The following is a 26,642-nucleotide window of genomic DNA, read 5'->3' on the forward strand; positions in this document are numbered from 1 at the left end:
ACTTCTTCTGTATGTGCTCTGAGCTCTCGGGGCTGCTGTCGGTCCTCAAACTTGTTGTAAGAGGATCTAAATGTTGGCAAAGACGCGGTGAAGTGAATGGAATGATATGAATGGGGGAAAATATGAGGTTTTTATTCAACAAGCTTTTAATCAACAAGTTCAAAAGATTTAACTGAAGTGAAAAAGAGTAAATATTCCCTTTATCATTAAACTGTATCCTTGTAAATCAGTGTTCAATCATCTTCTGCTGATTAGTGCTAAATGTCATATGTGAATTTAGGATATAGTTTGGGAGAGTTGGTTTTAAGCACCAGGTCTGGTCATGAGGACTTCCTGCAACACTGGCTGGTAAACCTCAGCATCTGCAACCCCCTGCAGACAGACAGAGTAAAAAACACAAGGACAAAGTTAGACGCTGTTCTGTGCAGAGACACGACTGACTGACTGACGCTGGTAGACTGGTTTATTCAGACTGTGAGAGTGTTTGGGTTCATACGTCTTTCTTTGGTCTGCAGTGCATGTAATAGAGGGCATAAATCGTGAAGGGGACGCTGAGTAACAGCTGGATGACAGTCACCACGATCAACGTCACGTCCATCCCCTTCAACAGCCTCTGAAAGAGGAGGAGAGAAGGAGAGAAGGAAGGATGAATACAATCGCAGTCAAACAGGATTAAAAGTAAACCATAGATATAGAGCTATAGAGATATAGAGATATAGAGACAGATATAGAGATACATATAGATATAGAGCTATAGAGATATAGAGATATAGAGAGATATAGAGATAGAGAGAGATATATAGAGAGATATAGATAGAGATATTGAGATAGATATAGATATAGAGCTATAGAGATATATAGAGAGATATAGAGATATAGAGAGAGAGATAGAGATATAGAGAGAGATATATAGAGATAGATAGATATAGAGATATAGATAGAGATATAGAGATAGATATAGATATGGAGATATATAGAGAGAGATATATAGAGATAGAGAGAGAGATACAGATAGAGATATAGAGCTATAGAGATATATAGAGAGAGATAGAGATACAGAGAGAAATATAGAGATATATAGAGAGGAATAGAGAGAAATATAGAGATATAGAGAGAGATATAGATAGAGATATAGATATAGAGATATAGAGAGATATATAGAGATATATAGAGCAATAGAGATAGAGATATAGATATAGAGCTATAGAGATATAGAGATATAGAGAGATAAAGATATATATATATATATATATATAGAGAGAGAGAGAGAGACACAGAGAGAGAGAGAGAGAGATAGATAGAGATAGATAGATAGATAGAGATAGATAGAGGAAAGAGAAGGGCAGTGGGAGAAAAACCGAGCTTTAAGCCAGTTAGATCTTTTAATACATGTTTACCTGAGCAAGGTAGGCCACATAGTAGCAGTTGTCCTCAGATTTGTCCACGCTCCTGTCACACATCTGGACGACTGATGTGTTTTCCAGGTCCATGGCGTACAGCACGATGCCGGCGATGCTGAAGAGGGAGCTGATCACGTTCATGATCACTGCGAACAGAAACTGAGAGGAGAGATGTCATTATTCTCCTCACCCTGCTCCAACACACCTGTAGCTGTCATCAGGTTTGTGTCTTTAGTCTTTACTTACATAGAATCTACGGATACATATCATAGCAAGTGTTGTGATTCCAGTTGCCAAGTACTGAACAGAAGACAGCAAGATGAAACATTAAATGGTGTTGCTTCTCTAAACTAAACATCATTATATTTGTAAAGGTTTTCATCTGTCAGTAACATCCTACCACTCCACCCAGCCAGTAAGCAGCTCCCAAATCAGTCACATCATAAGGATGAGTGCTGGTTCGACCAGGACCGAGCCCGATGGTGAAGATGCCCGACATGATCAGTACAACCTGTGGAAGAGTCACACCTATAACATCACATTGTGTCACTCCTGATCAATGCTAGGCTTTAAAGAGTTTAAACTCCTCTCACCCCAACAGACAGAGGGCTCAGGAAACAACCCAGGAACATCGAGCAACACTGTCTACACCACGGAGGACACATGGTCTCAGACGGCACAGACACCACCGTCGCTTTCTTCTCTTTAAGAGCAATGAAGGTCATCTTTCACACCTGTGATGTGAGAAGGAGACTTGAGGATGAAAGCTTCAATAGAGGGATAGTGAGAATACGCTGGAAACCAGGACCACACAGTTAATTAATGTATTCACACAAAATGCTCAGCGGTGCACATTGTCGTGCACTAGCATGGCAACTGTGCTTTACTGGGACAAATAAAAAATCTATTTTTTACATCATCCAGATGACACAAACGTATCTTAGAAAGTTGTGAAATCATCACGAAACAGTAGAATTGGCAACAAACGGGATATGAAAAAGCCTCCAAACAAACATAATGCACAAAACAAAAGACAATAAATGACAGGAAAAACACACAAAACAACCTCAGAGAGACGCAAAATCACCACAAATGACTGGAAATAACCCGTAGACACAAAACAAGTGATGAACATACGCAAAACAGACTCTCAAAGTTACAAAAAACACCTCAGAATGACACAAAACAATCATGAAGAGATGCAACAACCTCCAAAAGACACAGATGTACCACAAAGAGACACAACAAAACAAGAGCAGAGATGTTGGACACACAGCATCCTCAACGAGACACAAAATATCCTCAGAAAGATGCAAAACAACCTCAAATAGATGCAAAATGGCAACAAAGAGAGCGGAAATTCAGACGCAGACACAAAACTACCTCAAAGACACACAAAACAGGGTCAGGAAGTTTTCATTCAACCACGAATGCATACAGAGGAAGCAGAAATGCCAACACAGGCACAAAACAACCGTAAACCCCCCCGCAAAGTTGAGTCAGTTTAGCTGATTTACAGTAAGACTCATGCATGCTCAACCGGTTCCGTACTTTGAACTTCCCAGAAAGTCCCACACTTCCTTCTATCACATGTTGTTGCCGACACAAGAAAGAATGCAGCGAAGGCTTTTACAAAAAGATGACATGTGACCTTGAAATAAACATTTAAATGATCTCATACAGGCAGAAAAAAGGTTTATAAGACTTTTTTATCCCTCAGCTTGAAGCTAAGCTGTTTAATTTATTTATCATTGTTTTAAAATTGTCATGTGTCTGTGCTGGTCTCAGTAAAAACATGCACCAGTGTCTCATCGTGCTTCTTCTTGTGTCGACCTACTGACTAAAGACAAAAATATAAGACACACATTTCATTTCATTTCAGTTTTCAGTCTTTATTTCAGTTAGATGTCTTTGCTTTTCCCAACTTTGCCTAGTTTATAATGAACCAAACTTACCTTTTAGTTCAATATTAGCTATGATAACTCAAACAGCATCAAAATAATCATAAATGTGAACTCACCTGATGAGTTGCCGCTGACTCTCTGCAAACGGTGCATTCACTGACAGTCTGCTCTGAGCCAGCAGCTGCAAAAAACCCCCTTCCTCTCACTTCCTGTCTGTTTCTTCAAAATAAGAGCGCCGTTACAAAGAAGTGACTGTCCTATAGTTAGAGGCTTTATTTGAGTAAAAGTAGCACTAGTACAAAGTAATCTAGTTATAATTCACTCATATCTGTGTTTCAGTTTTCATTTTCTTTCCTCATTCAGATTAAGATCTCATGTGTCTCAAAGAGTACAAAAACACACAGACTAAACTACTGTGAAAACTCAAACAACAATGCACATTTTTAAAAAGCAAACTTTTTATTCAAGCATTAAAAATAACTCACAAACATACAGATACAAAAAAAAATAAAAAATAAAAATAATAAATGGTTGTCTATTTATGTCCGTGAAGATTCTCAGTCATCCAGGTTGGTTTCATGCAGGTAGCTTCTTCAGTTCTAAAGGCCAGCTGCAGGGTGGTTTTATTACAACACACTGTTAATGTGTCCCAGATTGAGTCTGGAGTCGTGTTAGAGAAAACCCTCAACTCCCCACCAGTCATTTAGAAATTAAGACGATGAAACGTTTAGCTAGAGTGTAGAGAGGCACGGCCACGACCCGCTGCTCATTCCTGCATCCACGGCTGAAATGGTTTTAAGCTCCAGGTCCGATCTTCAGTTCCTTCAACTGATCCTCCACATCTCTGTCCATCATCCTCCTGACATAAAACAGCAACATGAAACGTAATGCTCTATTAAACATAGCCCTGAGTTCTACTGTTGTTTTTCTTCCTGGAATACGATGCTTCTCCACTATCCTTCCAGTTTTTAATAATGCCTTGGACAGTTCTTAACCTAGTTTTAGTAGTTTCTACAATCTCCTTAGATGTTTTCTCTGCTTGATGCATGCCAATGATTTGACCCTTCTCAAACAGACTAACATCTTTTCCACGACCACAGGATGTGTCTTTAGACATGGTTGTTGAAGAAATGAGAAGCTACTCATTGCATCAGTTGGAGTTAAATAACTTGTTTCCAGCTGAAAGATAATCATCCATGCAGTAATTATCCAATAGGAGGCTCCTACATGTTTGATTAGTTAAATCCAGGTGGAGACTTTTTCTTTTTTTTTGGCCAGGCAGTGTATGTTACTTTTATTTATGTTACTGTGCTTCAAGCAGATTTTTCAGTTACCTTTTGTGTTTAAATAAATTCTGTTAAGCTTTCTTTACATCCAGACTCTACTTCCTGGTTGTCCTGTGTTTGTCCCTAAATTCCCCTAGACCCTCTTAGGGTCAGCAAAGACTATTGTCACCATAAGCATAATAGAAGCATGTCAGTTAATTTCACAAGGTCAATGAATAACATACCTCTTCCCTCTTCATCACACCGATCAGAGCCATGATGCCCAGAACAGTGGACCAGATGTTGACGACGAGCTGAAGAACAGCCAGGACGATCAGCGTGATGTCCATGTATGTCAATAAACTCTGATGGACAGACGACAGAGTATAATTAAAATAAATATTCATACAGTAATAAAATAGAGGATCATCTCTACGCATCTACCTGGGCCAACAGTGCCACTCTTCTGCAGGGGTCCTGGTAGTATTCAGCGTGGCCCCTGCTGCCGTCACACATCCAGAGCAGAGAAGCGTTTGCCAGGTCTATGGCGTACAGGACGATGCCGGTGATGGCGAAGATCACACCGACGACGTTCATGAAGACAGCGAAGCCCATCTGAGAGGAAACTTTCCTTTAGTTGAAATTCTCTCTGAGAGTAGAGTCAACACAATGTTCTATTAACAGTGGATTTTATTTACCAGGCAGGTTGAAGGGAACTTCCCAGTGAAAAAGGTCACGACTCCAGACGCTATGAACTGATGAGAGTAGTCAGTAGACGTAATGATAACTAAAAATAATAATATGCAATTAATAAAACAAAGGAGTGAATGACATGAATGTAGATTAATGTGCAGGGGACTAGTTTAATCTGGGGGGCCTCTAGTAATTTGTAATAATTGTAGAAGTTAATCTGTGATTTTAATCCTCAAATTTTAAAGAAGCTTTCCTCACCAGTAAATAAACATGAACTCTACTCGTTCTCAGAGGTGCAGCTTGTTGACAGCAAAGAAAGGCAACTGCTTGGGGCCCCGGGCCAGTAGGGGTCCCCCAAGGGTTGACTGAAACTACAGCAGTGGGAGACCACTCTAATGGGCCCCCCGAGAACTGACAGACATACAGCTGTGGCAACGTGCTAAGTCTAATGTCAACGACAGATGGAGACCTCCCTAAGGGGCCCCTGAAGGATGACAAACTTTAAACTTCACGTAGTGGCAATGTGCTAAGTTTGCAATGACAGTAGAGACTTTCCTAAGGGGCCCCTGAGGGATGACAAATTTAAACTACACCAGTGGCAATGTGCTAATTTTTCAAGTGACAGTAGGAGACCTCTCTAAGGGCCCCCCAGGGAACTTACATATTTTAAACTACACCAGTGGCAATGTGCTAAGTTTTAAGTAATAGTTTCAGACCTACCGAAGGGGCCCCTGAGTGATGACGAACTTTAAGCTACAGTAGTGGCAATGTGCCAAATCTTCAATGACAGTGGGAAACTTCCGTAAGGGATCCCCGAAGGCTCACAAACTTGAAACTAGACCAGTGGCAATGTGGTAAATTTTCAACGAAGGCTCTCTTAATGGGATTCCTTGGGGCACCTAGGGGCTGCCAAACTTTAAACTTCACCAGTACTAAGTTTTCAAGTGACAGCGGGGAACCTCCCTAAGGGGCCCCCAAAGGCTGGCTAACTTTAAACTACACCAGTGACAATGTGCTAAATCTTCAATGACAGAAACAGACCTCCGTAAAGGGGCCCCTGAGGGCCGACAACCTTAAAATTACAGTAGTGGCAATGTGATAAGTTTTCAACGATAGTAGGAGGCTTTCATAATGGGGCCCCTATTACACATTTTAGACTACAGCAGTGCCAATGCACTAAGTTTTTGATTACACTAACAGACTTCCCTGAGGGGGCCCTGCAGGCTGATGCTGCTAGTCTAGCCCCTAACTAAGGCTGAGAGACATCTGAATAAAATAACTTCCACTACCATCACATTATTTCACTGGTTCTGGATCTACAGCTAAAAACATAAGAGGAGAGCTCTATGTATTTACCACGGCTCCCAGCCAGTAGGCAGCTCCCAGGCTGGTCAAGTCCCCAGGATGTGTGCTCGTTCGTCCAGGACCAAGTCCAATGTTGAACAGTCCCACCATGATCTGTATCATCTGCAAAACAATCCAAAGCCTTAAACCTCTTTGTCTGAGCACCAGTTACAAACTATATGTGAACGCATGTCTCACTGCAAAAGCTGGCGTCACACAGGTCTGCACAGAGCAGCAGCAACTCTTCAGGATCCCGCACGGAGGTGGAAACACGTCCTCCATCGCACTGATGACGGTTTACAGGTCTCGTCACAGTCCTGCACTCACACCTGTCTCCCACTGGAGACGTCTGTTCCTCCTGCTCTTGACTCATTTGTTTTGCAGGTAAGGGGTTGGTGTTTGTACAGAGAACGAACCAGTGCAAGGAAGTCTCAGCAGCTGCCAAAGCAAATAGAGTCTCTGGTATCGATCAACAACCCTATCAAAACCAAATATGCAGATGCATCTCAGCCGTGATTATTCACCGTAGCAGAGAGATTACACGTATTGTCCCTTTCTTGAAGTTCTCTATTTATTAACTCTCAACTATGCAGCAGGATTCAGCTGCCAGAATAAAAGCGGTCTTTGTTTCAGTTTTATTCCTGCACAGCCTGTCATTTTTTATATGGCGAGCAGGAGTTTGAAAACATCCCAAACTAACATTCAGAACACACAGTTAAGAGAAACAGAGAATGACTGGAAACCATTTAAAAGAACGTCAACAGGGACTGAAATGGACAGTCTGATTATACTGACTGGAAACACACACATGGACTCTAATCTGGTTAACTTGTTAACTTCTGCACCTCACTGATATGTAATATTGGCTCTTTTTTCTGATTAAACAAACACCAAAGTGTAATATTTCTGTTTCATGGGTTTGATTGGGTTCTCTTTGTTTACTTTCAGGACTTTTGTGAAAATGTTTCTGATGTTTTGAGTCATTTTATTCAGAACAAGAGAGCCTAGTTCTGAGAAAACTTTACATTGTGCAGTAATGCATCTGTTTTTGCATATGTGTTTTCTTTGTGGGGTAAAAATGAAAATGAATAAATTAAAATTAATCCTTTTTGTAATAAAAATGGAAAAGTGCTTATTATATTCTATTAATTTATAGGAATAAATGCTATAAAGTAAGATACAAAACAAATAGTCATGAATACACACTTTAATACTGTCCTCAGCTCCAGTACTTGATTGAATTGACACATCTTCATCAACTCATCAGCGGTAGTGGAATTGGTTTAAAGCTTCGTATGATATGGAAATATAAGCAGTAATGAGATATGCAACAGTCAATAGTGTTGATTAGTGCTGTAGTCAAGACAACCAAGGAGGAGCGAGACCAAGTCCAAGACCGAGACCAAACTGAATAACAGAAGCATTAGTTTATTTGTCATATTGAAGAATAAATTTATTTCAAACTGTTGGTAAGGCCAACTGGCCAATCTTCAAACACACTTCACCTTCGCCCCCGTCAAAAAAACAAAGAAAAGGAAAATCTAAAAGCTAAGTTCATAACTTGAGAGGGTATCAAGGTGCCAAGTTTTTCAGATGGTTATACACACACATAGGCCTATACATTGGTTGAACGATTTTACTTTGGGGGTAGCTGTGGTATAGTGGTTAAGGATGCGGCTTGGGGCCGAAGGGTCACAGGTTCGACCGAGACCGAGACAAGACCGAGTAAAAATGCAGTCGATTCCGAGACAAGACCAAGACCTTGAAAATGCGGTCTCGAGACCAAGACCGGTCTCAAGTACTACAACACTAGTGTTGATGCCTTTATTCAAGTTTTTAAGCTCGGCTCAAGATCCTAAAATAACAAAAACAGAATGCCACACACATCCATGAAGCTCCTTCTTAAACACAAGGAGCTCTGCAGACGATGACTGGACACAGTTAAAAAGAGACTGAAATGTGTATGTGTACAAAATAAGAGCCAGAGGTTGGAGACTATACTCTGTGAATCTACAAAGAGTCAGTGGTATAAACCTGCAGGGTTAAAGACATTTAGGCTGTGCGTTTAGTGGGGTCTTCCTCCAGCAGTGGTTTGCACAGCTCTGGGTCGTGAGCACTCTGAAAGAGAAAAAGCAGAACATTTGGAAAGTAAATATCACAATAAAATAACACACGACTACATGCAGACTCATGAATTAGACTGCGGTGCTGGTCTGGTTTATTAGAACCACTGTGGAAGAAACTCAACGTGGTCTTTTCAACCACAGACTTTAACTACTTTTTCTGATGACTCTCTGGTAGTAGGACAAAGACAAAAGGAGCTGGTTGTGGACATGAGGAGGAAAAAGGCTCCAGTGATCCCTGTTACCATCTGGGGGACCATGTGGACTTTGTGGAGGACTACAAGTATGTGGAAGTGCACACTGACAATAAACTTGACTGGTTGAAGAACACTGAGGCTACTCTACAGAAGGACCAGAGTCGACTTTCTGAGGAGACTGAGGTCCTTCAACATCCGGCGGACAATGTTGAGGATGTTCTATGAGTCTGTGGTGGCCAATGAACTCTTCTTACTGACATGAACCACAGAACGTCATAGGAGCTCATTCCTGCCTGTGGCCATCAGACTTTATAACTTCTCCCACTGAGTGTTGGACACTCTTAACACTCTTTTATAATCTGTTTGTAAACATTTACCTCTGTCAAATTGGGAATACTTATAAAATAAATATTTGGTTTATATGCATCTTACATCTTATTTTATATATTACTTCTCATTCTATTTGTATATGACTCGTTCCGTCTCGTCTTGTCTTCTTCCGCTTATCCAGGTCCTGGTCGCAGAGGCAGCAGCTTCAGTAGGGAAGCCAGACAGCCCTCTCCCCAGCCACTTCAGCCAGTTCCTCCGGAGGGACCCCCAGGCGTTCCCAGGCCAGACGAGAGATATAATCCCTCCATCGTGTCCTGGGTCGGCATGGAGGTCTCCTTCCGGTGGGACATGCCCGACACACCTCTCCCGGGAGGCGTCCGGGAGGCATCCTTACCAGGTGCCCTACCCACCTCAACTCGACGTGGAGGAGCAGCGCATCTTCTGAGCTCCTCCCGTATGTCCGAGCTCCTTACCCTATCTCTAAGGCTGAGCCTGGCCACCCTGCGAAGGAAACTCATTTCGGCCGCTTGTATTCGCGATCTTGTTCTTTCGGTCATTACCCAAAGTTCATGACCATAGGTGAGGATTGGAAAGTAGATCGACCGGTAAATTGAGAGCTTCGCCTTTCGGCTTTGCTCTCTCTTCACCACGACCGACCGGTTAAGAATCTGCATCACTGCAGATGCCGCTCCGATCCGCCTGTCGATCTCCCGCTCCCTCCCCTCCTACCCTCACTCGTGAACAAGGCCCCTAGATACTTGTACTCCTCCTCTTGAGGCAGGACCTCCTCCCCGACCTGTAGTGGGCAATCCACCCTTTTCGACTGCGGACCATGGCCTCAAACTTGGAGGCGCTGATTTTCATCCTAGCCGCTTCACACTCGGCTGCGAACCGCCCCAGCAAGAGCTGGAGGTCGTTGTTCAATGAAGCTAAAAGGACCACGTCATCCGCAAAAAGCAGGGACGAGATCCTCTGATCACCGAACCCGACACTCTCCCCCACCCGGCTGCGCCTAGAAATTCTGTCCATAAAAGTTATGAACAGAACCGGTGACAAAGGACAGCCCTGGCGGAGTCCGACCCTCACTGGGAACAGGTCTGACTTACTACTGGCTACACGGACCAAACTCGCACTCCTTCAGTACAGGGACTGAATGGCCCTTAGTAAGGGGCCATCCACCCCATACTCCCGGAGTACCCCCCACAGGATGCTCCTGGGGACACAGTTATAAGCCTTCTCCAGATCCACAAAGCACATGTGGACTGGTTGGGCAAACTCCCATTTCCCCTCCAGCACCCTAGTGAGGGTAAAGAGCTGGTCCATGGTTCCACGTCCGGGACGAAAACCGCATTGTTCCTCCTCGAGCTGAGGTTCAACAATCGACCGGACCCTCTTTTCCAGCACCTTGGCATAGACCTTGCCAGGGAGGCTGAGGAGTGTGATCCCCCTATAGTTGGAACACACCCTCTGGTCCCCTTTTTTAAAGATGGGGACCACCACCCCGGTCTGCCAATCCAGAGGTACTGCCCCCGATGTCCACGCAATGTTGCAGAGAAGTGTCAGCCAGGACAGCCCTACAACATCCAGAGCCTTGAGATACCCCCGGTAACCCTCCGGGCCGGGTACACGGTCTCTTCATGTTCTTCTTCATGAGGGGTCTTCTGAACCGTTCTTGGTCTGGCCCTTCGCCTAAGACCAGTCTGCCTTGGGTGGCCCTACCAGGGGCAAATTGCCCCGGACAGCATAACCCCTAGGGTCATTAGGACACTCAAACTCCTCCACCACGATAAGGTGACGGTTCAAGGAGGAGACTCGTTGACTCGTTCCTTGAAGGATTAATAAGGTATTCTGATTCTACCTGGCTCTGTTCCTTCCCTCTGCGTCTCAGAGACTTGATCCCCAACACGGCGGCGCTGATGATGACACAGAGCTCCAGGACCGACAACACGATCAGCATGCCATTGATGCCTCTCAGGAGCATCTGACGGGACACAAACAGCAGAGTTCCCTTTAAAGTACGTGAACATATTTGTCTTTGATAGAGGTTTAATAAAGATCAGAACAAACCATCGGCCACTGCAAACATTATTTTTTGTCTCCAGCCTAGTTCCACTTCTTAGATCCAGTCATAAACATTAATAATATTCCATGAAGCCTACCATACTGGTTAGCTGCTCCTGAACAGAGTCTCCCCAAAACAATCTACAAATACCAGCTCAGACTAACGCAACTTACTAGGCAACTCTGGAGATGGTGATCGTGGATTGCTAAAAACAATATCTGTAAAATAACTTGCACACTTACCATAGCCATCGCTTTCCCCTCCTCACATTTCTCAATCATGAGCTCCTCCTCAGCAGACGGGCTCTGTGTTGTAGAGCGACGGCCCCAGGAATCATAATTATGATAATCATCATCCCTGCAATCCCACCACAAATACAAATCTCCCACTCCCAGGCTGTAGAGCACAATGGCTACCATGGCAAAGGCGACTCCTACCAGATTCAGAATCACGCTGGTCACCACCTAAAACACAAGACTTGTCAATTTATTTACAGTCAGGGAATAAATAAGTCTCTGCAGAGTTAACTGCTGGTATTCATTTTAGGAACTCCCTGCAACATTACCTGTAGAGTTGCCGTAATTACTCACCAGACATGGACTGGGGTACTTCTCAGACACAATGCACATGATGCCAAAGAGAATGAACTACAAAAATAAAAGATAAAAATATTAATATATCATTTAAGATCCATGCTTTCACACAAACACTGCAGTGTAAACAGGTTTATTCCTGGTTACAAGACAAGAGAAACTTTATTTTAAAAATAAGGAAAAAAGTAATCAAATTCAGCATCAGCTCTCTTACCAAGGCTCCGAGCCAATAAGGAAACAACGTGTCCTGAATTTGCCATGAAGGTCGGGGGCAGCTGAGGAGGACTCCAAAGCCGATATTGAGGAACCCGACTATAATCTGCAGAGCCTGTGAAAGAGGAAGCACAAGAGGAACAACAAGTGTTTTCAAGAAATTGTCCTTAATAAAAGAACGAAGCACTGAGACAGTTACAGCAAGCCCTGGATCACCAGCCAGCTGAAGGATCTGCTGAGGAAGAAGCAGGCCTCCTGGAGATAAGGACGAGTTGAAGAGGATGCAGTGGCAACTCAAGGTCCAGTTGAGGAAATGTAAGGACGCCTACAGGAGGAAGCTGGAGGGGCATGAAGTTGATCACTGGATTCAATATCAAAGCCAAACAACAGGACGGCGGCCCAGACAGAGCCAACAAGCTTAATGTCTTCTTCAATAGATTCACCACTGGACCCCCTGCTGGCCCTCCACCCCCCACCACTCCAGTCTTTACACCCCCCCAGACGGCCAATCAACAACTCACAATAGATCCCTTCCCGTCTATCACCTCTGCTCTCCCCCCAACTCCCACCCCCACTGAGAAGACCAGCCCTATGACTGTGACGCCTGGCCAGGTGAGAAGACAGCTGGAGAGAGTCAAGAAAGGCAAGACAGCAGGCCCAGATCCTGAGGACTTGCGCTTCACAGCTGTCTGGCATCCTGCACTTCATCTTCAACCTGAGTCTGAAGCTGGAAAGGATACCGGTGCTGTGGAAAACATCCTGCGTAGTGCCGGTGCCCAAGAAGCCCATCCCATCTGGCCTCAACGACTTCAGACCGGTTGCACTGATGTCACATGTCATGAAGGTCCTGGAGAGACTCGTCCTGGCTCAGCTGAGACCCCTGGTGGACCCTGTCTTGGACCCTCTTCAGTTTGCGTATCAGCCTCATGTTGGTGTGGATGATGCTGTCATCTACCTGCTGCACCGTGCTCACTCTCACCTGGATGGTGGGATGGGCTCTGTGAGGATCATGTTCTTTGATTTCTCCAGTGCTTTAAACACCATTCAGCCCTTTCTGATTAGTGAGAAGCTGCTCAGGATGGGTGTCAGCTCCTCCAGTGTCTCCTGGATTACTGATTACTTGTCTGACAGGCCCCAGTTTGTGCGGCTGGGGGGCTCTCTGTCTGATACTGTTGTCAGTAATGTGGGGGCACCACAGGGGACTGTCCTGTCTCCATTTCTGTCCACTCTTTACACCTCTGATCTCCAGTCCAGCTCTGGGTCCTGACACCTGCAGAAGTTCTCTGATGACTCTGCAGTGGTTGGGTGTCTTACACATGGACATGAGGTGGAGTATAGGACACTGATCAGAGACTTTGTGGAGTGGTCCCAGACAAACCACCTACTCCTGAATGTGGAAAAGATCAAGGAGCTGGTCATTGACTTCAGGAAGAAGAGAACACCAACTGAGCCCATCACCATCCAGGGCCTGGAGGCGGAAGTAGTGGACCACTAAGTACCTGGGAGTCCACATGAACAGCAGACTGGACTTGAGGGACAACAGTGATGCTGTGTACAAGAAGGGCCTGAGTAGACTCTAGTTCCTGAGGAAGATCAGCAGGTTGCTGGAGACTTTCTACCAGTCTGGACTTTGCTGTGGTTTGTTGGGGGAGCAGCACCAGCAGAAAGGACATAAGTAGGATCAACAAATTGATCCTAAAGGCTGGTCATGTGATTGGCAGTGAGTTGGAGCCGTTTGTCTCAGTGAGGGACAGGAGGACACTGGACAAACTGCTCTCCATCATGGACAATCCATCTCATCCACCACACCAGACAATAGAGGGACAGTGGAGCTCATTCTCCAACAGATTGATCCAGCTCCACTCCCACAGTGAACGCTACAGGACGTCATTCATACCATTCTCTGTCCAGCTGTCCTCACCTTTCTGTAACAGACAACTCCGTGTTATTCATGTAAATGGACACTACTGCACCTTACACCTTACCCTGTATATATAATTTATAATCTTCCGTCTCTATTTCTTGTACATTTGTCCATATGCTAATTTGTAAATTTTTGCTTATACTATTTTTATTTTATTTTACTAGATTTTATTTTACTTATTTTTATTTATATTTTATTTAATTTTTTTTTTTTTATTTGAGGTTCTTAAGAGTGTTTTTTATGTACAACTAAGCTACTGTGACCAAGCAATTTCCTTTGTGGATGAATAAAGTTTAAGTCTAAGTCTAAGTCTAAGAACTGTGACCATGTAAAAACTATGTTCTAAAACAAAGACGTGTGACCTGAAGCACTGAAGGTTGTAACTCACCCCCAGCACTGACTGAGACATTCCCTGGATCCTCCTCAGCTGAGGAGACACCGAGCAGCACACTGGGCTGTAGCAAAGGCTCTTCAGGATCTGGCACAGAGGAGGCCAAGGACTTTGGGGGTCAGAGGTCAGAGTGAACACGGTGACCCCATCAGCCTTGCTCACGCTCACAGACATCCTGCCTGCTCCTGCTGGAGGCTGAAAGAGATCAGACAGTTTGTAAATCTCTGGATGTGTTTGCTTGCTTGAATGTGCAGGATATCGAATAAGATCCTTTTATTTAACGTCTACACTTCACAAGCCACCGATGGGCAAGTGTAAAGAAGCAGAAGTACTCTCACATGTCAGTTCATTAGGTACAGTAGTGAAGACATTCTAATATAATAGTCCTGCTCTAAATCTTCTCTCCATGAAGGATCTGGTATTCAGGTTAGTTTGTTCCTGTTATTGTGGCATTGTAGTCAGTGGGCGTGGCTAAACAGCAGATACACTTTAGTGTTTTAATTCAACCCAGTTTAGTTTTTACAGCACCACAAACTACATCCAACCTGTTAACAACTGAGCATTAGAACAAGTCATGAAGGAGAACTTAGAGCAGGACTGTTATAGCAGAATTCATTCATTATCACTGGTAACTAAAGGCCTGTTCTGACCTCGCATTAACACATGCGGGGTGGAGATAAATAAATAAATAAATAAATAACTTGTGCTATTGTCTTAAACGTACTGAGAGAAACTCTAGAGCTTATGTGTAATATGGGCAACTCTGTTCACACTACACATCCTCCATGATTTGACCCCAAGACCACATCTGATAGCCTACTGATTTTGTGCCAATATATTTTGTACATATTATATATATACTGAATATATATATATATATATATAATTCTGTGCCTGTAAGTGCACTTTCAAACTTTTGTATTTGTTTTTATTATCTATGCCTGTTTTTTTTAAAATAAAATAAAAATACACAAAAACAATTCAGTAAGCTTGACTATAGGAAACTCACAATAATTCAAATGTACCTGTGCAAACGGTAAATTAACTCTATTCTATTCTATTCTATTCTACTCTTGTTCCAAAGCATCATCCCCAGCAAGAATATCCAGTTTAACAGAACCACAAACTAAATCCTCCAACATGGTCATCAATTACCACCTTTCTGACAACAACTCAACATTACAGCGGCCAAGGAGCTCATCATTAACGCAGGACTGTTGTATTTAAAGCGTTTACTTTAGCTTTTAAAGTTATAAACACGAAACACCGTCTTCTTCGCTCTCTGCCTGCTCTCACACTCACACCGCAGCAGTGAGCTCAGTGCTGCCCCCGCTGGCCGGAAGCTACATCACAAAAACGTCTCGAGGATATTTCATTCTTAACAATTAAAATGGGTTTAACATGAATAATATTAATAATATTTTTAATATTTGAAGCATATTGTTTCCTTTTTTTGTTAAATGCGACAGTATTAAAATATTATTCAACATAAGTGTTGTTGCGGTGTCATTTAAAGCCACTAGAGGCAGCACTGAGCAGCTGACAGCGAAGAAAACCAGCGACATCATAGATCTTTACTTTTGTGTCTTAATCTAAATGTCTCGCTCTCTTTAAACATGTAAAACATTCACCGTTAATCTCCCAAAACTATCTTCCAGCGAGTTTGAACGCATACTTACTTGTCAAATCGATTGAATTATTTAGAACTGTTAGAATCCACCGGTAACCGAGCCTCTGTGTTTGGATGCGCAGTTTTTATTTGGATAACGGGAAGAACAGGAACAGAAACTGATTTCCCAAAAGTTCCGGCCCCTAACAGGAAGCTGGAGACTTAACCCTTTGCTGAATAAAAACAGATGACACGATGGAATAATGAATTTGCTTTTTACTAAATGATTTACTTATTATCTGTCAGTAATTCTTATTTCACCACATGAGCATCTAAATCTAACACCTCCAAGAAAAAGGTCTGTTTTTATTTCTTTTATTTGACAAGTGTTGGAGGAAGTGCTCAGATCTTTATGTAAAGTATTAATGAAAAAAAAAAAAACTTAAAATGTTCATTTCACAGGAATGCATCTGTTGGAACCATTTGAACATGAAGCTGAACACATGCATTGAAACAGTGTTTTTGCATATGTGTTTTCTTTGTGGGGTAAAAATGAAAATGAATTAATTAAAACTAATCTTTTTTGTAATAAAAATGGAAAAGTGTTTATTATATTCTACTAATTTATAGGAATAAATGCTATAAAGTAAGATACAAAACAAATAGTCAAGAACAAACACTTTAATACTGTCCTCAGCTCCAATACTTGATAGAATTGACACATCTCCATCAACTCATCAGTGCCAGTGGAACTGGTTTAAAGCTTCGTATGATATGGAAATATAAGCAGTAATGAGATATGCAACAGTCAATAGTGTTGATGCCTTTATTCAAGTTTTTAAGCTCAGCTCAAGATGCTAAAATAACAAAAACAGAATGCCACACACATCCATGAAGCTCCTTCTTAAACACAAGGAGCTCTGCAGACGATGACTGGAGACAGTTAAAAAGAGACTGAAATGAGTATGTGTAGAAAATAAGAGCCAGAGGTTGGAGACTATACTCTGTGAATCTACACAGAGTCAGTGGTATAAACCTGCAGGGTTGAAGACATTTAGGCTGTGGGTTTAGTGGGCTCTTCCTCCAGCAGTGGTTTGCACAGCTCTGGGTCATGAGCGCTCTGAAAGAGAAAAAACAGAGCATTTGGAAAGTAAATATCACAATAAAAAAAAACACACAACTACATTCAGACTCATGAATTAGACTGCGGTGCTGGTCTGGTTTATTAGAACCACTGTGGAAGATACTCAACGTGGTCTGTTCAACCACGGACTTCAACTACCACACAGAGTCCTGCCTCCTTCAGAGGGTTTCTGATGACTCTGTGGTAGTAGGACAAAGACAAAAGGAGCTGGTTGTGGACATGAGGAGGAAAAAGGCTCCAGTGATCCCTGTTACCATCCGGGGGACCATGTGGACATTGTGGAGGACTACAAGTATCTGGGAGTGCCGTTGACAATAAACTGGACTGGTTGAAGAACACTGAGGCTACTCTACAGGAAGGACCAGAGTCGACTCTACTTTCTGAGGAGACTGAGGTCCTTCAACATCTGCTGGATAATGATGAGGATGTTCTATGAGTCGGTGGTGGTCAGTGCTCGCTCCTGTACACCGTTGCATGCTGGGACAGCAGGCTGAGAGTGGCTGATGCTAACAGGTTCAACAAACTGATCCTCAAGGCCAGTGATGTTGTAGGGGTGGAGCTGGACTCTTTGAGGACAGACTCTTCCTACTGACATGAACCACAGAACACCACAGGAGCTCATTCCTGCCTGTTGCTATCAGACTTTATAACTCCTCCCACTGAGTGTTGGTCACTCTTAACACTCTTTTATAATCTGTTTGTAAACATTTACCTCTGTCACATTGGGAATACTTGTGAAATATTTGGTTTATATGCATCTCACATCTTATTTTTGTTGGGACCTGAACCTGGTGGTGAGCTATGCTATGCTTCCGCGTAGTGATCACGCAATGGTCACGCAATGGCCACGCAGTTGCTTGGACGCAGTCGTGAGACCGTGATGGTTCTGCGTGGGGTTTACGTGTCGAAATGCATGCCACACCGGTAGAGGGCGCTATGATTTTTTGTGACCGACCGACCGAGACTCTTGTGACGTATCTTGCCTCATATAGTTATTTACCTTCCGGCTTTTGTCGTAGTCACAGTGTACGATGGACACCGAGACAGAGAGACTGGCGTTGGAGCTCCAAATTATTCAAGCAGAGGAAGAAATACTTCTATTGCAAATTAGGGCACGACAAAGGAGACAATGATGTTTATGAGTGGAAACCGGAAAAGCGGTCTCCAGCGGATGTAGTTAGCGGACCAATCACAGCCAATGCCGCTGCGTTGCTGCTGCGTTGCTGTTGCGTCGCCTCGACGCGCGTCGAGGATTTTTGGGAGGTGCACGTCTGGCCCTTGCGTAGGACGCACGGGAGTCCGCAAGGACGCAATAGGTCCGTAATAGGTCCGTACGCACGGACGCGCTGTGTCAACGCGGAAGCATAATTTGGGCTTTAAGCCCAAATTATGCTTCCGCAAGGGCCAGACGCGCACCTCCCAAAAATCCTCGACGTGCGTCGAGGCGACGCAGCAGCAACGCAGCGGCATTGGCTGTGATTGGTCCGCTAACTACATCCGCTGGAGACCGCTTTTCCGGTTTCCACTCATAAACATCATTGTCTCCTTTGTCGTGCCCTAATTTGCAAAAGAAGTATTTCTTCCTCTGCTTGAATAATTTGGAGCTCCAACGCCAGTCTCTCTGTCTCGGTGTCCATCGTACACTGTGACTACGACAAAAGCCGGAAGGTAAATAACTATATGAGGCAAGATACGTCACAAGAGTCTCGGTCGGTCGGTCACAAAAAATCATAGCGCCCTCTACCGGTGTGGCATGCATTTCGACACGTAAACCCCACGCAGAACCATCACGGTCTCACGACTGCGTCCGAGCAACTGCGTGGCCATTGCGTGACCATTGCGTGATCACTACGCGGAAGCATAATCTAACCTTTACCCTCTACAACTCCACACCTCCACGTGGAGACCCCCAGCTGCTCGGCTGCAGCTGGGTGCCAGGTAGTCTGCTAACAAAGAGCAACTACTTCCAGGCCTGTTCTCCTTACAGCAGCGAAGCGAGATCCTGCTGAGGAATCTACACCAGCTCTTTTAGCCAACAAACAGAAGGTTTGCAGGCTAAAACTCCCAAACAACAGGAGCCACACAGCTAGTTAGCACCGAGCTGCTAACAAGCCACTTCAAAGGACTCAAGGAGCGGCCGGTTTCCTTCCAACGTCTGCCATCAGGAACACACAGCAAGGACTTCAACTTTTCCCGGTTTGGCTTTCCATCAGGAACCGCCAGCTAAAGGAGCAACACACCAGAAATTGACTTTCCACCAAATCTGGTAGTATGACCTGGGCCTAGTCAAGCTAAGCTAAGCTAGAGTTAGAAATGTTGATTTGATGTGATATTTGTTTATATTGAGTTATTTATAGTATAGTGGTTTGATGTTAGTTAGATTATGCAACACATAGACTCAGGGTCTCTTGCATGCTTAACTAACCATCCTTCCTCTAACCTGGCACCTCATAAAACCCTTATCACATTCCACATATCTACTAGCCAGCACACGGTCTGAAAGTGTCCCTATAGCAGCCATTGTTTCCTTAGTGTTCAAGACCTCAAGGCCTCAGCGGCCATCTTGGCACGGCCACAACCGGCGGCCATCTTGGCATGCCCACAACCGGCGGCCATCTTGGCACGCCAACAACCGGCGGCCATTTTGGCACACACACACACCTGTATTGAGTATACTGTAGTTAGATTGTATGTTTACTTTTATTCTTGTTAATAAATGTCTTTTAAACATACCTGTCTGTTTAATATTGCATAAGAGTGAATATTGCCAGCCTCTACACTGTCAAGAACTCCAAATTCCTTCAACTTTAACTAGTTGTTAACGTGGTAATTTTGGTTATAGTTATTAAGTTAATTATTAATCATAAATCCAAATTGACAATTTAGTATAATTTATGAGACTGATTTGATTGATTGGCTATCTTTTCCCTTCCTAGAAGGGTGGTGCCCCGAGGTGATCTAGTAATTCAGATCCAATTATTTAATAATAAATAATTATTTTTGATAATTATTAATTATTTATGATAGCCAAACCCCAATATTGAGTGCCTTAGTACCCAGGCCCAACATTGTATATATTACTTCTTATTCTATTTGTATGTGACTCGTTCCTTGAAGGATTAATAAGGTATTCTGATTCTACCTGGCTCTGTTCCTTCCCTCTGCGCTCCAGAGACTTGATCCCCAACACGGCGGCGCTGATGACGAGACAGAGCTCCAGGACCGACAACACCATCAGCACGCCTTTGATGCTTCTCAGGAGCATCTGACGGGACACAAACAGCAGAGTTTCCTTTAAAGTACTTAGTACGTGAACATATTTGTCTTTGATAGAGGTTTAATAAAGATCAGACCAAATCCATCTGCCACTGCAAACATTATTTTGTCTCCAGCCTAGTTCCACTTCTTAGATCCAGTCACAAACATTAATAATATTCCATGAAGCCTACCATACTGGTTAGCTGCTCCTGAACAGAGTCTCCCCAAAACAATCTACAAATATCAGATCAGACTAATGCATCCGTGCTTCTTTTGTCCAACCAACATAAAAACACTGTATCAATATATCGACTAAAGGCAGCTCTGGAGACGGTGATCGTGGATTTCTAAAAACAATATCTGTAAAATAACTTGCACACTTACGATAACTATCGCTCTTCCCTCCTCACATTTCTGAATCATGAGCTGCTCCTCAGCAGACGAGCTCGGTGTTTTAGAGCGACGGCCCCAGGAATCATAATTATGATAATTAGGATTATCATTCCCGCAATCCCACAACGCATATAAATCTACCAGTTCAATGCAGTAGAACATAATGGCTGTCATGGCAAAGGCGCCTCCTACCAGATTCAGAATCACGCTGGTCACCACCTAAAACACAAGACGTGTCAATTTATTTACAGTCAGGGAATAAATAAGTCTCTGCAGAGCTAACTGCTGGTATTCATTTTAGGAACTCCCTGCAACATTACCTGTAGAGTTGCCGTAATTACTCACCAGACATGGACTGGGGTACTTCTCAGACACAATGCACATGATGCCAAAGAGAATGAACTACAAAAATAAAAAGATAATAATATTAATATATCATTTAAGATCCATGCTTTCACACAAACACTGCAGAGTAAACAGGTTTATTCCTGGTTACAAGACAAGAGAAACTTTATTTTAAAAATAAGGAAAAAAGTAATCTAATCCAGCATCAGCTCTCTTACCAAGGCTCCGAGCCAATAAGGATACCCAAAGTACTGATGTGCAAATGAAGCTCGGGTGCAGCTGAGGAGGACTCCAAAGCCGATATTGAGCAACCCAACCATAATCTGCAGAGCCTGTGAAAGAGGAAGCACAAGAGGAACAACAAGTGTTTTCAAGAAATTGTCCTTAATAAAAGAACGAAGCTCTGAGACAGTTACAGGACTGTGACCGTGTAAAAACTATGTTCTAAAACAAAGACGTGTGACCTGAAGCACTGAAGGTTGTAACTCACCCCCAGCACTGACTGAGACATTCCCTGGATCCTCCTCAGCTGAGGAGACACCGAGCAGCACACTGGGCTGTAGCAAAGGCTCTTCAGGATCTGGCACAGAGGAGGCCAAGGACTTTGGGGGTCAGAGGTCAGAGTGAACACAGTGACCCCATCAGCCTTGCTCATGCTCACAGACATCCTGCCTGCTCCTGCTGGAGGCTGAAAGAGATCAGACAGTTTGTAAATCTCTTTCCAAACGATGAGGGATGCGTTTGCTCGTGTGAATGTGCAGGATATCGAATAAGATCCTTTTATTTAGCGTCTACACTTCACAAGCCACTGATGGGCAAGTGTAAAGAAGCAGAAATACACTCACATGCCAGTTCATTAGGTACAGTAGTGAAGACATTCTAATATAATAGTCCTGCTCTAAATCTTCTCTCCATGAAGGATCTGGTATTCAGGTTAGTTTGTTCCTGTTATTGTGGCATTGTAGTCAGTGGGCGTGGCTAAACAGCAGATACACTTTAGTGTTTTAATTCAACCCAGTTCAGTTTTTACAGCACCACAAACTACATCCAACCTGATAACAACTGAGCATTAGAACAAGTCATGAAGGAGAATTTAGAGCAGGACTGTTACAGTAGAACTCATTAATTATCACTGGTAGCTAAAGGCCTCTGACCTTAACATGCGTCCTGTGAAATTTAAATAACTTGTGCTATTGTCTTAAACGTACTGAGAGAGAGCTTATGTGTAATATGGGCAACTCTGTTCACACTACACATCCTCCATGATTTGACCCCAAGACCACATCTGATACTGACTTTGTGCCAATATTAGTCACATTTTGTACATATTAAATATATTGAATATACATATTATTCTGTGCCTGTAAGTGCACTTTCAGTTTAGTATTTTTTAGTAGTGGTGGGCAGATCGATCCAAATATCGATAATATCGATACCAACGTTGGTATCGAGATTGATCGATACCAATGTAATGAGATCGATACTTAAGTTTCAGTTTCTCTCGTTTTATTAAGAGGCGACCTGACTGTCTAAATACCGCTGCTGTCACAGAGCAGAGGAAGCTCATTTAGCTCCTCCTCCCCTTTTCGTGTGTTTGTTGTACCAGCAGCAACGCATTACACACAACGAGAGAAAGAGTAGGGCTGTTTGGTTATATTTTCGGGCCGAAAATGAAACGATAGCAAGTTGTGCTATTTGTAAAAAGGCTGTAAGATACAGTGGTAACACAACAAACTTGTTAAAGCATATGGATTTTTTTTTAAAATCCCCCGCCCACCTGGCCCCGACAGAGCCCTGAAAAGAAGAAAAAACGTGCACTGGGAAATAAATGTATTATTTCTGTATTGTATTGTAGTTTCTGAACACTTCCTTACATTTATAATATTTGCTGTGGAGTGATAGCCTAATTTTGTACACTTTGTTTATTTAAGAAAAAAAAATCCAGGAAGAAGTGCAACGAAGGGAGAGATTTAGTTTTATAATTGTATTGTAGTTTCTGAACACTGCCTGAAAAATAATTTGTTTTTATTTGTCCTCAAGTGATCATTTTGTGTTGTTTCTGAACAAAAACCTTTATTGCGATAATAAAGTATTTTCTATTTACTTATAAACTTTGCCCAAATTATGTACTGGATCTTAACTGATTAATAATCCAAAAGGAAAGTCACAAGAACACTTAAATGTCATGAAAAATCATTCAGATTTAGATTTAATTCAGACTGTTGATGCGTCCACCGTAATTATTAAAAAGTATCAATATCGGTATCGGTATCGGCGATACTGGTCCTGTATTTAGGCTAGGCAAGGCAAGGCATTTTTATTTATATAGCGCATTTCATACCAAGAGGCAACTCAATGTGCTTTACATAAAAACAGAACAAATTAGAACACACAGTTAAAAGCAAGAACAAAGAAAAAGAAAAAAAAGAAAAAGAAAAGTGTATTATATATATACATATATTAAAACGATTAAGAGGACTTACAGTGTAAATCCAAGATTACGATTTAAAATGATTTAAAAGGGCTCAGCCATATGCACATGAAAAAAGAAATGTTTTTAACCTAGATTTAAAAGTGCTTACAGTTGGGGCTGATTTCAGCTCTGCTGGTAGTTTGTTCCATTTGTGTGCAGCGTAACAGCTAAATGCTGCTTCACCGTGTTTGGTTTTAACTCTGTGCTCCACTATCTGACCTGAGTCAGTCGATCTCAGAGCTCGACTGGGTTTATACATTGCTAACATGTCATTCATGTATTCTGGACCTAAACCATTCAGTGATTTGTAAACCAGTAGCAGAACTTTAAAATCTATTCTGTAGCTGACTGGGAGCCAATGTAAAGACTTAAGAACTGGGGTGATATGCTCTGATTTCTTTGTTCTGGTTAAAACTCGAGCTGCAGCGTTTTGGATGAGCTGCAGCTGTTTGATACTTTTTTGGGGGAGTCCAGTCAGAAGACCGTTACAGTAGTCAAGTCTATTGGAAATGAAAGCATGAATCAGCTTCTCCTGATCTGTTTGCGACATGAAGCCCTTAATTCTGGATATGTTCTTAAGTTGATAAAAGGCTGTTTTGGTGATTGATTTGATATGACTGTTGAAGGTCAGATCTGAGTCTATCAGCACGCCAAGGTTTCGGACCTGGTCTTTAGTTTCTAGAGACAGTGACTCAAGGTGTTTACTGACAGTAACCCTCTTCTCTTTATTGCCAAAAACAATGACCTCAGTTTTTTCTTGATTTAACTGCAGGAAGTTTTGGTTCATCCAATTTTTGACTTTCTCTAAACAGTGACACAATGACTCTATTTGACTGCAGTCATCTGGAGACAATGCAAGATATATCTGTGTGTCATCTGCATAACTATGATAGTTTACATTTGAATTCTGGAGAATTTGACCCAAAGGCAACATATATAGGCTGAACAGAAGGGGTCCAAGAACTGACCCCTGAGGAACTCCATATGTCATAGCCACTGGATCGGATTGATAGCTTCCAATGGTCACAAAATAACTCCGCTCCTCCAAGTAGGACCTGAACCAATCTAGTACTGTTCCGCTGAGTCCTGCCCAGGTTTCCAACCTGTTCAGCAGTATACTGTGGTCTACAGTGTCGAAAGCAGCACTGAGATCCAACAGGACCAGAACTGACACCTTGCCTGAGTCAGTGTTCAACCTTATATCATTCAACACTCTAATGAGAGCTGTTTCTGTACTGTGGTGAGGTCGAAAGCCTGATTGAAATTTATCAAAGAGTCCACTGGAGTTTAAAAAGTTGCTAAGTTGATTAAAAACCACTTTCTCAATGATCTTGGCTATAAAAGGGAGATTTGAGATAGGTCTGTAGTTGGTTAACATGGAAGCATCCAGCGTTCTCTTTTTTAAGAGTGGTTTGATGGCAGCTACTTTTAGGGCTTTAGGAAACGCGCCTGATTGAAGTGAGCAATTTATTATTGCTGCAGATCTGTTTGGACAGAGCTTACAATAGTTTTAAAAAAGTCAGATGGCTACTTGGTATCGGACTAAAAACTCACCTATTCCGAACTGCCTACCCAACTTAACCATCTTCATTGTCTCTTCTTATCTGTTTCTTATTTCTTCTTAGTGTTTTTATTATTATTTATATGTTGTACGGTGTCCTCGAGTGCCCAGAGAGGCACCTCCAAATAAAATGTATTACTATTATCGATAACAAATCTAACTCTATTCTATTTAACTCTATCCTATTCTATTCTATTCTATTCTGTTCTGTTCTATTCTATTCTTGTTCCAAAGCATCATCCCCAGCAAGAATATCCAGTTTAACAGAACCACAAACTAAATCCTCCAACATGGTCATCAATTACCACCTTTCTGACAACAACTCAACATTACAGCGGCCAAGGAGCTCATCATTAACGCAGAACTGTTGTATTTAAAGTGTTTACTTTAGCTTTTAAAGTTATAAACGCTAAACATCGTCTTCTTCGCTCTCTGCCTGCTCTCACACTCACACCGCAGCAGTGAGCTCAGTGCTGCCCCCGCTGGCCGGAAGCTACATCACAAAAACGTCTCGAGGATATTTCATTTTTAACATTTTAAATGACTTTAACATAAATAATATTTTTAATATCTGAAGCAGCTTGTATCGTTTTTTGTTAAATGCGACAGTATTAAAATATTATTCGACATAAGTGTTGTTGCTGTGTCATTTAAAGCCACTAGAGGCAGCACTGAGCAGCTGACAGCGAAGAAAACCAGCGACATCATAGATCTTTACTTTTATATTTTAATCTAAATGTCTCGCTCTCTTTAAACATGTCAAACATTCACCGTTTAGCTCCCAAAACAGTTAAAGCATCTTCCAGCGAGTTTGAACGCATACTTACTTGTCAAATCGATTGAATTATTTAGAACTGTCAGAATCCACCGGTAATCGAGCCTCTGTGTTTGGATGCGCAGTTTTTACTTGGGCAACTGGAAGAACAGGATCAGAAACTGATTTCCCAGAAGTATCGGCCTCCATCAGGAAGCTGGAGACTTAACCCTTTACTGAATAAAAACAGGTGACACGATGGAATAATGACTTTGCTTTTTACGAAATGATTTACTGATTATCTGTCAGTAAATTCTTATTTCACCACATGAGCATCTAAATCTAACACTGCCAAGAAAAAGGTCTGTTTTTATTTATTTTATGTGACAAGTGTTGGAGGAAGTGCTCAGATCTTTTAGTTGAGGTAAAGTATTAATGCCACATGGTGAAAAAAAAAAAATTCTTAAAATGTTTAAAAAACCTTTTGTAAAACTATGTGTATAGTGCCTATACTACCACCTTGAAAACAGCAGCTTTGCCTCTGGATGCTCCAAACTCTCCATTACTGCGGCCTATCTCTGATCACTTGTGTGATACTGCTATGCGCGCATTTGTGTGGAAACAACACCCGCCCAACTGAACACTGCCCTGCCGCTGATTGGCTTA

At 42.5% G+C, this 26,642-nt stretch overlaps 4 protein-coding genes across 6 annotated transcripts; all 4 read right to left on the reverse strand.

Moving 5' to 3' along the window:
- Positions 1–123: 123 nt before the first annotated feature.
- Positions 124–3,587, reverse strand: LOC311497658 (uncharacterized protein). Of its 2 annotated transcripts, none has more exons than XM_084558003.1 (7): positions 3,421–3,587; positions 1,994–2,134; positions 1,801–1,911; positions 1,647–1,700; positions 1,398–1,559; positions 497–613; positions 124–372 (listed from the first exon to the last, which is right to left on the reverse strand). In XM_084558003.1, exons 2-7 carry the CDS (start codon positions 2,123–2,125, stop codon positions 304–306), a joined length of 645 nt encoding a protein of 214 aa, XP_084414129.1. In that variant the 5' UTR covers positions 2,126–2,134; positions 3,421–3,587; the 3' UTR covers positions 124–303. The 2 variants fall into 2 exon arrangements, with proteins under 2 accessions (XP_084414129.1, XP_084414130.1); XM_084558004.1 differs by lacking the exon at positions 3,421–3,587 and adding an exon at positions 2,784–3,399.
- Positions 3,588–4,952: 1,365 nt separating this feature from the next.
- LOC311496561 (uncharacterized protein) lies at positions 4,953–7,591 on the reverse strand. The gene is made up of 2 exons (XM_084556448.1): positions 6,619–7,591; positions 4,953–5,184 (listed from the first exon to the last, which is right to left on the reverse strand). Exons 1-2 carry the CDS (start codon positions 6,727–6,729, stop codon positions 5,002–5,004), a joined length of 294 nt encoding a protein of 97 aa, XP_084412574.1. The 5' UTR covers positions 6,730–7,591; the 3' UTR covers positions 4,953–5,001.
- Positions 7,592–7,817: 226 nt separating this feature from the next.
- Positions 7,818–16,437, reverse strand: LOC311497047 (uncharacterized protein). Its single transcript, XM_084557148.1, has 7 exons — positions 16,119–16,437; positions 14,437–14,634; positions 12,126–12,239; positions 11,909–11,965; positions 11,561–11,782; positions 11,115–11,237; positions 7,818–8,724 (listed from the first exon to the last, which is right to left on the reverse strand). Exons 2-7 carry the CDS (start codon positions 14,611–14,613, stop codon positions 8,659–8,661), a joined length of 759 nt encoding a protein of 252 aa, XP_084413274.1. The 5' UTR covers positions 14,614–14,634; positions 16,119–16,437; the 3' UTR covers positions 7,818–8,658.
- A 423-nt stretch (positions 16,438–16,860) lies between these two features.
- Positions 16,861–26,116, reverse strand: LOC311496954 (uncharacterized protein). Of its 2 annotated transcripts, none has more exons than XM_084557018.1 (7): positions 26,050–26,116; positions 21,679–21,876; positions 21,407–21,511; positions 21,189–21,245; positions 20,835–21,062; positions 20,335–20,457; positions 16,861–17,168 (listed from the first exon to the last, which is right to left on the reverse strand). In XM_084557018.1, the coding sequence occupies exons 2-7, from the start codon at positions 21,853–21,855 to the stop codon at positions 17,103–17,105; spliced, it is 756 nt and encodes a 251-aa protein (XP_084413144.1). In that variant the 5' UTR covers positions 21,856–21,876; positions 26,050–26,116; the 3' UTR covers positions 16,861–17,102. The 2 variants fall into 2 exon arrangements, with proteins under 2 accessions (XP_084413144.1, XP_084413143.1); XM_084557017.1 differs by having other exon boundaries at positions 21,407–21,520.
- Between the last annotated feature and the right edge of the window lie 526 nt (positions 26,117–26,642).

Source organism: Chelon labrosus (genome assembly GCF_963514085.1).
Source record: "Chelon labrosus genome assembly, chromosome: 12".
NCBI lineage: Eukaryota > Metazoa > Chordata > Actinopteri > Mugiliformes > Mugilidae > Chelon > Chelon labrosus.

Coding starts and splice junctions, on each gene's coding strand:
- LOC311497658 (XM_084558003.1), bottom strand. CDS start 2,125: ATGACCTTCATTGCTCTTAAAGAGAAGAAAGCGACGGTGGTGTCTGTG. Junction 1,701..1,800: donor CTTACTGGCTGGGTGGAGTG/GTAGGATGTTAC, acceptor TCTTCTGTTCAG/TACTTGGCAACTGGAATCAC. Junction 1,560..1,646: donor TATGTATCCGTAGATTCTAT/GTAAGTAAAGAC, acceptor CTCTCCTCTCAG/TTTCTGTTCGCAGTGATCAT.
- LOC311497047 (XM_084557148.1), bottom strand. CDS start 14,613: ATGTCTGTGAGCGTGAGCAAGGCTGATGGGGTCACCGTGTTCACTCTG. Junction 12,240..14,436: donor TGTCTCAGTCAGTGCTGGGG/GTGAGTTACAAC, acceptor CCTCTTTCACAG/GCTCTGCAGATTATAGTCGG. Junction 11,783..11,908: donor AGTACCCCAGTCCATGTCTG/GTGAGTAATTAC, acceptor CTTGTGTTTTAG/GTGGTGACCAGCGTGATTCT.
- LOC311496561 (XM_084556448.1), bottom strand. CDS start 6,729: ATGATACAGATCATGGTGGGACTGTTCAACATTGGACTTGGTCCTGGA. Junction 5,185..6,618: donor CCTACTGGCTGGGAGCCGTG/GTAAATACATAG, acceptor GTTTCCTCTCAG/ATGGGCTTCGCTGTCTTCAT.
- LOC311496954 (XM_084557017.1), bottom strand. CDS start 21,855: ATGTCTGTGAGCATGAGCAAGGCTGATGGGGTCACTGTGTTCACTCTG. Junction 21,521..21,678: donor TGTCTCAGTCAGTGCTGGGG/GTGAGTTACAAC, acceptor CCTCTTTCACAG/GCTCTGCAGATTATGGTTGG. Junction 17,169..20,334: donor GAGGGAAGGAACAGAGCCAG/GTAGAATCAGAA, acceptor TTTCTCTTTCAG/AGCGCTCATGACCCAGAGCT.